At 47.3% G+C, this 12,469-nt stretch overlaps 1 protein-coding gene across 1 annotated transcript in view; it reads left to right on the forward strand.

The window, feature by feature from the left end:
• The first annotated feature begins 297 nt into the window (after positions 1-297).
• The window catches only part of MOB3B (MOB kinase activator 3B), a 93,798-nt gene continuing 81,626 nt past the window's right edge, over positions 298-12,469 (forward strand). The window contains exons 1-2 of the mRNA XM_040417178.1: positions 298-434; positions 11,869-12,389. Coding sequence (XP_040273112.1) covers positions 11,972-12,389 — 418 coding nt within the window. The 5' untranslated portion in view covers positions 298-434; positions 11,869-11,971. The remainder of the gene's footprint in view (positions 435-11,868; positions 12,390-12,469) is intronic.

A 12,469-nucleotide genomic window follows, 5' to 3' on the forward strand; every position in this document is an offset into this window, starting at 1 on the left:
CTGTCCCTCTGGGAGTTCTGCTAAATGTGTTGCATTTAACTTCACATCACAGTTTCATACTGCTAAAATATAACCCCAATACTATCTGAAGACTTGTCCATGTCCAGCAGCAGTGCCATGTAAAAACCCGAGCATGCACAGGACTTCGCCTCTCAGATCGCAGCCTGTTTGGGATGCGCGCCTTTTGTAGTTGGTCTCTGACCAGGGGGCGTGCAGCCCCAGCAGTCACCACCAGGGGGAGCAGGCTGCCGTGTAGAACACCTAAGAATGAAACACCCATTGGCAAGACATGTCCCTGTCCTCCTGGCGCTGCTCACTTCACCCAGTGCCGGAGTTCCGTGCAGCACGGGCTCTGGGAACTTTCCCCTCAGCACTTTCTGTTTCGGATTGGAGAAGTCGTCCCAGGCAGCTGGCGTGAGCTCCATGGACAGGAGGTAATGGGGAGCGGTGGGCACAGCGTGTTCTGTGGAATAGGGCATGACCTCGTGTGGCATCAGCCTGCCTGAGCCATACCTGAGCACGTGCTGTATGTCTGCCTACGTGTGCGTGTGGAAGTGGTGTCTTCTAGTTCCTCCTGCAGCCACATGACCAGCTCAGCTCTGCTGTGTGGTGGTGGAGGGCAGGGGACATCTGGAGGGGGGTGCTCCTGGCTGCATGGGGGACTTGTGCAGGGTTCTCACATACCCAGGTCATTTATTCTGTTTATACCCCTATAGCTGGCGGTTTATGTAGACGTGCCGGCCTCTTCAGAACTTTGGCGCATCCACCGCCGGTCTTAGTGTAAGACAGCTTCCTTTAGACCAGTGGTCCCCAACCTTTTTTGCACCAAGGACCAGTTTCATGCAAGACAATTTTCTCAGGGAACGGGTGGAGTGGGGGGTTCTGGGGCGGGGCTTAGGGGGTGGGCGGGGCTTTAGGGGTTGCTGGTCGGCGCTGACTGATTCACGCACATAACAAAACGATATAACGACTATATAAACTGACTAGGGTCTATGCTGCACTGTACCGTATTTTTAACCCATAAGACGCACCTAGGTTTTAGAGGATAACAATAAGAAAAAAATATTTTCCATTACACCTTAGGTCAGACCAGCAATCAGACCCCTAATGTTAATCAGACCTCAGATCAGACCCCCAATGCCTCAGATCAACCCCCCAACCTTCAGCCATCTATCATCCACCATATCAGCCATCATCCCCCATGTCAGCCTTTAGTCCCCCATGTCAGCCTTTAGCCCCCCATGTCAGCCAGCCTTTAGCCCCCCATGTCAGCCAGCCATCAGCCCCCCATGTCAGACAGCCATCAGCCCCCCATGTCAGACAGCCATCAGCCCCCCATGTCAGCCAGCCATCAGCCCCCCATGACAGCCAGCCATCAGCCCCCCATGTCAGCCAGCCGTCAGCCAGCCATCAGCCCCCCATGTCAGCCAGCCATCAGCCCCCCATGTCAGCCATTAGCCCCCATGTTCAGCCAGCCATCAGCCCCCATGTCAGCCAGCCATCAGCCCCCATGTCAGCCAGCCATCAGCCCCCCATGTCAGCCAGCCATCAGCCCCCCATGTCAGCCAGCCATCAGCCCCCCATGTCAGCCAGCCATCAGCCCCCCATGTCAGCCAGCCATCAGCCCCCCATGTCAGCCAGCCATTAGCCCCCATGTCAGCCAGCCATCAGCCCCCATGTCAGCCAGCCATCAGCCCCCATGTCAGCCAGCCATCAGCCCCATGTCAGCCATTAGCACAAATAAAATAAAAAAAAAACACTTACCTCTCCTGCTCCTGGACGCCACCGCTTCTCACCATCGTAATCCTCTTCATCCTGCTGTCGGCTGTGTATCGCGGGCGTGGCACACAGTGTGAGGTCACAGAGCGACCTCACGCTGTGCACAGCCGACAGCCAAGCCGAGGACCAGGAAGCGGTGATTACAGATCCTTCACCGATTCCTGGTCCTCCGGTTCTAATGAAGCGCTTCCATAATGGAAGCGCTTCATTACTACCTCGTTAAAGACCGCCCTGATTGCTGCAGCCCGGCAAACAATCTTCCAGGTCCTAGGCCCGGTGGTTGGGGATCGCTGATTTAGACCATTTTCTGCTCCTAAGGCCTCCTGCACACGACCGTTTTTTTTCCCCTTTTACTGGCCGCTTTTTGCGTTCCGTATACGGAACCATTCATTTCAATGGTTCCGCAAAAAAACTGCCCTCCCCTCCCCTCCCGGCCACCCCCCTTTTTAGACCTGGTGTGAGCGGGGATAAGTTGCGGATTGCGGCGCAAATAACCTTTGTGTCACAAACTGCACCAGAAATACGCCTAATATAGGCGTATTACTGGATAGTCAATGACCTTCAAGGTGTTTTCCACCCACATTTTCTTCCTTGTGCCAAACTCGGAAATACAACTTCCCTTTATACCACTCCACCCAGTTTGATATCATCCAAGGTTGATGCCGATAATCGGGCAAATTGCTTCATGGGAATTCAGTTCTCATCCCTGCTGATGATCAGGCAATTATCAGGAACGTTCGGTTCGTTCCTGATTATTGCTTGAAACATCAGTCCATGTTAAAGGATCTTAAAGGGGTTTTCCGGTAATAATTATTTTTTATCACGTGCCTTCAGCCTACCCCTGAAACAGAAGATACGGTACATACTTACCGGCTCTACGCTGCTCCAGTCCGCTGCCTCCATCTTCCGGTCCTGTTTACATCCGGTGGTGCATGGGCATGGTCACATGCTTTTCTCCAGCCAATGACTAGCTCCAGTGGTGATGTGACCACAAGAAGCATATCACTGGTGAAGCCAATCATTGGCTGGCACAGTGCATGTGACCATGCCAATGGCCAGTGGCATGTAAACAGTGCAGGACCGGAAGATGGAGGCAACCATTGGAGCAGCGTGGTGCCGGTAAGTATGTATCGTCTGTTTCAGGGGGTAGGCTGCAGGCACGTGATAAAAAATAATTATTACCGGAAAACTCCTTTCAGAGATAAAGCACGTCGTGGTGCATCCCTGCTCAGGAAAGTACCATGCTATATCACCTTCTGTCAGTAAGCAGAAATTATTATTACTGTGCATGAGGCAGATCCCAGGAGACAGATCCCAGGGGGGGCGATCCAAGGGGGCAGATCCCAGGGGGCAGATTCCAGGAGGCCTATCCAAGGAGGCAGATCCCAGGAGGCAGATCCCAGGAGGCCTATCCCAGGGGGCAGATACCAGGAGACAGATACCAGGGGGCAGATACCAGGAGACAGATCTCAGGAGGCCTATCCCAGGGGGCAGATCTTATTAGGCAGATTCCAGGAGGCAGATACCAAGGGGTAGATACCAGGAGACAGATCTCAGGAGGCCTATCCCAGGGGGCAGATCTTATTAGGCAGATACCAGGAGGCAGATACCAGGAGACAGATACCAGGGGGCAGATACCAGGAGACAGATCTCAGGAGGCCTATCCCAGGGGGCAGATACCAGGAGACAGATCTCAGGAGGCCTATCCCAGGGGGCAGATTCCAGGAGGCAGATACCAAGGGGTAGATCCCAGGGGGCAGATCCCAGGAGACAGATACCAGGGGGCAGATCCCAGGAGACAGATACCAGGGGGGCAGATTCCAGGAGGCCTGTCCCAGCGGGCAGATCCCAGGAGGCAGATACCAGGGGGGCAGATCTCGGGAGGCAGTCAGCAGAGCATGTTGCATTCAAGTGCAACTGTGTAACACAATAAGACCCCTTGCAGACGAGCGTGTCTGGATTAGGTCAGGATGCGTTGCGAATGCGTTCAGGGAAAAAGGCGCGATTAGTTGTTCCTTTTTTATTGCGCAGGTGCAATGCGTTTTTCACGCGCGTGATAAAAAACTGAATGTATACATACATCTCTTAGCAACCATCCATTGAAATGAATGGGTCCGGATTCCGTGCGGGCGCAATGCGTCACGCATTGCACCCACGTGGAATAATCGCTCGTCTGCAAGGGGCCTAAATGATACCACACTTTTTTAGTGGCAGTCAATGCTAGCCTCAGTTCCTAGCACATATGCCAAATTTCACACAATGGAGGCCAGGAGTAGGGGATATTTATCAGTACATGCGGCACTTTTTATTACAGTATCGTAAACGACACTTTTACTATACATTGTGCCACACCAAAGAAAACGTATGCTGCATGGCCGCTGGGCGGCATATGTCAGAACTATCTGTTGGAGGCGTACATCAGGGAAAACGGACATATACCTCATTGAAAGGAATAGAGACATTCTACTTTAGAAAAGCCGCAACCATCATTATAATTATTTGTAGCAGAATGTTATTCCTCAGCGGAACACAGGGCCAGGATTGATGCTGCGTTTTTTTTGGAAGCCCTATTGAAGTGAATGGGGCTGAGCACGATGCCAAGCACAATAATAACTATACAATAATAACTATACAATGTACAGTGCTGTGCTTGGTGAGCAGAGAGAAGGCCAAGGCGCTCACAGCTGATCGGCGGGGGTCCCAGGTGCCGGACCCCACCCGTCAGATACTGATGACCTCTATCCAGTAAAAATATTTCAAAAAACCCTTTTAAAGAGGGTTTAACACAGGCCAAAGGAGCTGTCGATTGTTGGGAAGGAAGCGTTCACTGGAGGTGGAGAGCGGCACTTACGTGCCGTGAGTGAGCGACGACTGCTATCACTCGTCCTCGTACACAGATTGCACCATTTACTGCCCAGAAATGATGACTGAGCTGTCCGCATGAAAGATTGTTCATTGCTCATTCATTGGGTGATCTGTAGCAAGTTTAGGGTGCATTCACACGACCGTAAGTGTTTTGCAGTCCGCAAATTGCGAATCCGCAAAACACGGAAAGCGGCCGTGTGCGTTCCGACCACACATGGCCGTGCTATATAGAGAATGCACCGCGGACAAGAATAGGACATGCATTATATTTTTTGTGGGGCCACGGAACGGAACAACGGATGTGGACAGCACACGGTGTTCTGTCCGCATCTCTTACTGCCCCATTGAATGGGTCCGCATCCTATCCGCAAAAAAAACTGAACAGACACAGAAACAAAATACGTTCATGTGCATGAGGCCTTAGTTTTTGGTCAGACAACACATTCACGTCTCATGATAATTTTGCGGAACGGATCCATTTTTATGGTTTTGTGAATGCACCCTTACCCTTGACAAGCGTGAGCGGATTAGGTCCAGTGAAAAATGCGCGATTTTGCAAGCAAGTTCATTCAGTTTTGTATGCGATTAAGTTCAGTTGTTCAGGTTTTTATTGCGCGGGTGCAATTGTTTTGATGCATTTTGCACGTGCGTGGTAAAAAACGGAAGGTATACAAACAACATCTCTTAGCAACCATCCGTGAAAAACGCATCTGCGGATGCGATTTTCATGCAGCCCTATTCACTTCTATGGGGCCAGCGTTGCGTGAAAACGCAGAATATAGAACATGCTGCTATTTTCACGCAACGCGCAAGTGATCCGTGAAAAACAACGCTCATGTACACAGACCCATTTAAATGAATGCTTCCAGATTCAGTGCAGTTCGCATCACGCATTGCACCCGCGTGGAAAACTCGCTCACCTGCCAGGGGCCTAACATGGGTAGGTTATCAGGATCGAGTGTTCATAGGAAATGCACCTCTACTCCCATTATCCACTGCAGCCTATTGCCAGGCCTCCTCGGTTCTGCAGAAGTGTTTATGATACCAGCATTAGAATGGGGAGCTATGTAGTCTACAGAAGCACAGCCTGGGGTAAATATTAGAGTTAGATGTTATCTGTGGAATGCTGCTTGGTCACAATACCAGTTATAACACGGTACATGAGTTAAGGTCAAAAGTACAAAGCCTGCTGAGATGTGCATGCGCTAGTAGCCAAGGACTGGTGGCATGGAGATCTCTGGCAGCTGGAGCCTTCCTGTTGCATGTTGTCCTGGCCCCAGGGTTGCCGCTTGTATGTCTCTCATAATCAGCCGACAACCCAAGCGATCATTTTACGGTTATGAAGATAATGTAGCCAGGAGTTTCCATCTGCCCAGGCTTCTTCTAAGCTCACTTGCTTTAACCTCTAAAATGTAATATCCACTTAGGATTTCAGGCTCTTAAAAATGTTCATTTTCTTGCCTGTTGGCCAGAAGCTTGTGTCTAAAGGTCCATTGGGATTAGACATCTATATATCCCGGCATGCAGTGGTCCGCAGCTGTTTAGTGTTTTTTCCTGCGGGCACCACTTAAAGGGACAGATAGTTTATACGCTGCCGCCACTGTGGTAAGAATACGAGCCCATGCTATTAGCAGTCCTGATCCATGTCAGATCATGCTTTCTTCTGGAAGCAATTACACGTTACTGGGCTGTGTCGCTGTGTGCTAAATACAGTTCAGTGTACATCATCCGTAAGATAGCCGTCTCTTCAGAAGGACTGAACTATGGCCAGGACATCAAATTTGTATTCTTGAGGGGTTCTTCTAAACCTGACATCATAGGCTGCGTTCACACGGGCGAGATTTCCGCGCGGGTGCAATGCGGTAGGTGAACGTATTGCACCCGCACTGAATCCCGACCCATTCATTTCAATGGGGCTGTTCAGATGAGCGGTGATTTTCACGCATCACTTGTGCGTTGCGTGAAAATCGCAGCATGCTCTATATTCTGCGTTTTTCACGCAACGCAGGCCCCATAGAAGTGAATGGGGTTGCGCGAAAATCGCAAGCATCCGCAAGCAAGTGCGGATGCGGTGCGATTTTCACGCATGGTTGCTAGGTGACAGTCTATTCACTGTATTATTTTCCCTTAGGCCTCTTTCACACTTGCGTTGTCTGGATCCGGCGTGTACTCCACTTGCCGGAATTACACGCCAGATCCGGAAAAACGCAAGTGTTCTGAAAGCATTTGAAGACGGATCCGTCTTCAAAATGCTTTCAGTGTTACTATGGCAGCCAGGGCGCTATTAAAGTCCTGGTTGCCGTAGTAGTAGTGGGGAGCGGTATACTTACAGTCCGCGCGGCTCCCGGGGCGCTCCAGAATGACGTCAGAGCACCCCATGCGCATGGATGACGTGCCATGCGATCACGTGATCCATGCGCTTGGGGCACCCTGACGTCACTCTGAAGCGCCCCGGGAGCCGCATGGACGGTATGCTGCTCCCCGCTACACTTTACCATGGCTGCCAGGACTTTAGCGTCCCGGCAGCCATAGTAACCATTCAGAAAAAGCTAAACGTCGGATCCGGCAATGCGCCGAAACGACGTTTAGCTTAAGGCCGGATCCGGATCAATGCCTTCCAATGGGCAATAATTCCGGATCCGGCCTTGCGGCAAGTCTTCAGGATTTTTGGCCGGAGCAAAAAGCGCAGCATGCTGCGGTAATTTCTCCGGCCAAAAAACGTTCCGGTCTGGAACTGAAGACATCCTGATGCATCCTGAACAGATTTCTCTCCATTCAGAATGCATTAGGATAAAACTGATCAGGATTCTTCCGGCATAGATCCCCGACGACGGAACTCTATGCCGGAAGAAAAGAACGCAGGTGTGAAAGAGCCCTTATAACATGGTTATAAGGGAAAATAATAGCATTCTGAAAACAGAATGCTTAGTAGGTGATCAATTGAGGGTTAAAAAAAAAAAAATTATTAACTCACCTTCTCCTCTTGATCACGTAGTTGCTGGTCTCTTCTTTACTTTAATGATGAGCTGTGGGCTAAAGGACCTGTGGTGACGTCAGATCACATGCTCCAATCACATGGTCCATCACCGTGGTGAACTTTATTTGGGGTTAATCAGAGGCACTTTACATGATGGCAGGTGTATGCTGACTCCTATTTAACATAATTTTGAATGTGATTGTTAATTCTGAACACAGCTAATCCCCAGTTATAAGAGGGTGTGCAACCACATTAGTTTAGTTTTCTTTTGTTTTCTTCCCTCCACCTAAAAGATTTCAGTTTGTTTTTCAATTGAGTGGTACAGTTTATAGGTCACATTAAAGGTGGAATGATTTATCTTTGTCTCATTTTCTTACATCACAGAAACCTGACATTTTACCAGGGGTGTGTAGACTTTTTATATCCACTGTATATATATATATATATATATTTATTTATTTATTTTTTTTTTTTTTTTTTTCTCTAAAATGCTTCTCACATCCAGTGGCCTTCTCAGTAATCCCCTTTCCTGGTCACGCAGTCCTAGGATTGGAAAATGCAGTGTAGAGACTAGCAGGGTTTTCCTGTTGGCATATAACCGTGTAGGTAAGTGGCCCAGACTATTGTACAGAAAATGGATTTTTGAGATGTCCGATGGGGTCAAAATCCGTAAAGGCAGCGCACGCACCAGCTGTTGTTATCTGCAGTAAGCCCTGACCGCTAGATTACAAGTGACTCCACGTAGCCTCCTCAGCAAGTTCTGCTAGTGGCTTCATGTCAGTGATACATCCCGCCTAATAATGGGGGTGATTGATCGCCTGTGATATTGAGTCCCCTGATTTACGACATAACAATGGAGGCAGATCAGATGTGATGGGTGAGTTATTCTTTAACTTGGGATGACCTCTGTAGCACACACAATGACGGCACAGTGCAGGACATTTATAGGTATGCTATGTTCAGAGTACATGTTAGATCTACTATAATGACAGGCTACCATTTCACTCCTTTGGTAAAATAATACAATTGTTGAAAATAGCAGAGTTCAAGGCTGACTATACACATTGGAAACACATTAGCCAGGCGTACACGCTTAGGAAACCAGAATACGGCACTCCTAGACCCCTCTGTGCTTATCCAATGGGGGGCACAAAGTATTGGGTATGATGTCTGATTACTTCTTATCTCCCACTGCAGACATCATAGGGCTGTCCCTATAAATGCAAGGCTGTATTCATATTCACAAATCCCCCTGATGTATGCCTCCAACTCATTACACTGTAGAGACTTCCAGAGGCAAAACAAATGATACCACGTGGTATATGTTTATTTTTTTACTGAATGCCTCTGTAACAAGAAACAGCATACTGTGCCTTCCTATACAGTGAAAAAATAGTTATGTCCACAAATATCACCCGGGCAGATACCAGGGGTACCTGTTTTGTGGGTATGTTCACCGGTATTAGAAAATAGTGCAAAAACGTGATATGAGCAGAGATTTAGGGTGATACCAGACATCACATCTGGCCGTAAGCAGCTGAGCCATGCCCACCCTCGGCAGCCAATTGCTGTACACTGTGAAATCATATGGGCATTGGCCACCGCAAGTGTGGGTGGCTGGGCCACGTGCGACCAAACACAGCATTTGGTTTCACTCATAGACCAGTCAACGTTTATACAGTGGGGGTGATTTATCAAACTGGTGTACAGTAGAACTGGCTTCCACCTTTTATTTTCCAAAGGAGCTGTATAAAATGAAAGGTGGAATCTGATTGGTTGCTATGGGCAACTAAGCCAGTCCTACTTTACACCAGTTTGCTAAATCTCCCCCTGTGTGTTTAGTCAGCAGCAGACATAAATGGATGTGGACTGAGAAGAAGAATGAATGGCAAACTACAGCTATTGGATGTTAAGACCATTAGTAATAATAATTGAAAAATAAGTACAGTGCCTTAACCCCTTAGTGACCACCATTACGCTTTTTTCACGGCGGTCACTAAGGGGCCTTAGGCTGGGCCACTTTTTTACGGCGGCCCAGTCTAAGCGATGCACGGGTCCCCCCCAGCTCTCACATGAGAGCCGCGGCCCTGCTCTAACAGCCCGGACCGGCAGGAGTGCCGATCCAGGCTGTTTAACACTTTACATGCAGCCGGCAATGGCGCCCGCCACATGTAACGTGCTGACAGAGGGAGCAGACTCCCTCTGTCTCCCATCAGCACCCCGCAACTGTGATTGCGGGGTGCCGATGTGTGTGAAGACTGGCAGGGCTCTGATGTAGGCCCCAGACCAGCCTTCAGTAATTTCCAGCAGGCTGTGCCTCTCTGGCACAGCCTGCTGGTGAATGTTAGACTAGCATTGCCATTAAAATGCAATGCACTATAGGGATAATGCATTGTATTTTAAAAACAATCAAAATACTGTCTGTTATAGTCCCCTTGTGGGACTATTAAGTGGTTAAAAAAAAGAAAAAAAAACACATTTATTAAATAAAAAAATTCCGTAAAAAAAAATTGAAAATACACTTTTCAATGAAAAAAATTGCAAAACAAAAAAAAGCTTCCCCATATGTTTGGTATTGCCGCGTCCGTAATGACCCAGACTACATATATATCACATAAATTATCCCCTATGGTGAACGCCGTAAAAAAATAAAAATAATACAAAGACAGAATTGCTAATTTATTCTTAGTTGCCACCGAAAAAAACCTAATAACAAGCGATCGAAAAGCGCCATTTACTCCAATGATACCAATTAAAAATACAAGTCATCCCACAAAAATCAAGCCCTCACACAACTCCATAGAAAGAAAAATTAAAAAGTTATGGGTCTTGGGAAGCGGCAATGCAAAAAAAAAAATTCTTTTAAAAGAAAAGTGGGTTTTATTGCAAAAAAGTAGTAAAACGTAAAAAATAAATATGTATTTGGTATCACTGTAATCGTACTGACCCAGAGAATAAAGATATTATGTTATTTATACCAAAAAATGAACGCTGTAAAATTTATAACGTAAAAACGCAGTGGCAGTATTCCTGTTTTTCCCATCTCCATCCCATAAAGAGTTAATAAAAGTTAATCAGAAAGCTATGTGTACCCCAAAATGGCGCCATTAAAAACTACAACTTGTCCCGCAAAAAAACAAGCCCTAATACAACTTCACAGACAGAAAAATAAAAAAGTTATAGCTCTTGGAAGGCGAGGATGAAAAAAGGAAGAAAAACACTTGGTCAGTAAGGCCCAAAACAGGCTGGGCACTAAGGGGTTTTCCAAGACTTTAATACTGATGACCTATCCTTTTGAATAGGTCATCAATATCTGATCGACACCCAGGACCCCCACCGATCATCTGTTTGAGAAGGCACCAGCGCTCGCAGTAGCGCCACGGCCTTCTCTCAGCTTTCCCTAGGCCATGTAACGACACATTTCTCAGTGACGTGGCCTAGGCGCAGCTCAGCCCCATAGAAGTGAATGGGGTTGAGCATGATACCAAGTACAGCTGCTATGCAATGTAGGGCGCTGTGGTTGGTAGGCACAGAGAAGGCCATAGCGCTCACAGGCGTGCCAATGCCTTCTCAGACAGCTGATCGGTGGATGTCGGACCCCCAGCGATCAGTATTAAAGTCTTGTAAAATCCTTTTAAGGATTTTTTTTTATTCATTACTATAAAAGACGCATATTTGCATCTCCTCGTCGTTGACCTGCCTTCCTTTTTCTGCTATAAGGATACATGCAATGCATAATGAGCTCATGTAATGTAGAGTAATGGTTGTTTGGTCAGTCAGTTCTCAGACCTCCAGTAACATGCAAATTCAGCTCAGCCAAGCAACAATTTGCAGTCAGTATAGTAAACGGAGATGGGTGGCACTCTGTGTCCAGTTGGATCTTCAGTCAAGGCTGTTCCAGGAACCATAAATGATCAGTAGGTCCTCTCCAGATCTCTGGCATTCTCATAGAGAGTGAATGGAGCAGCAGTGTACATGCTTGACTTGGCGCCCATGGGACCCTTGTTCTGATGATTATTGGGGTTCTAGTGGTTGGACAGTTACTTACCTGCTGTGGTTAGTGAATACATTTGTATTATGGAAAAAAATAAAATTAAATTAAAACGATTTTTCACATGCTTGCTTGCAGTAACTGATGTTAGCTTTGCTAATGTGTTGTTGTACTACGGCTAATGGGTTTTATAATAAAAAGAAATGTTTAATGTCCATTAATCTAATACACTTACTCACCGCTCTTTTTTTCCCAGAATATGAAGTTTCTCAGGAAATAGGCGTCTCTTACTTTCCAGTCCTCCATCTTGCACAAACCCAGTTCACGGATTACGAGGATACAGCACACACATAAAAGACATGTCTATAGGACTAAAGCAAGTATTCAACAAAGACAAAACTTTCCGACCTAAGAGAAAGTTTGATCCTGGCACACAAAGGTTTGAACTACATAAACGTGCACAAGCTTCTTTAAGTTCGGGAGTTGACTTGAAAGCCACAGTTCAGCTGCCCAGTGGAGAAGACCTCAATGACTGGGTGGCTGTTCACGTGGTGGACTTCTTCAATAGGATTAACCTCATCTATGGTACCATATGTGACTTTTGCACAGAAAGGACATGTCCCGTTATGTCTGGAGGTGCAAAATATGAATATAGATGGCAGGATGACATGAAATACAAGAAGCCGACTGCCTTACCAGCACCTCAGTATATGACCCTACTCATGGATTGGATTGAAGTACAAATTAACAATGAGGATATATTCCCTACAAGTGTGGGTAAGTTGAAACATTTCAAGGATGTGCCGTTTAGAAAGTTACCATTCTTTCAAGGGACAATGTCTTGTGTTTTTTGCTGG

This window comes from Bufo bufo, chromosome 2 (assembly GCF_905171765.1).
Source record: "Bufo bufo chromosome 2, aBufBuf1.1, whole genome shotgun sequence".
Classification (NCBI taxonomy): domain Eukaryota; kingdom Metazoa; phylum Chordata; class Amphibia; order Anura; family Bufonidae; genus Bufo; species Bufo bufo.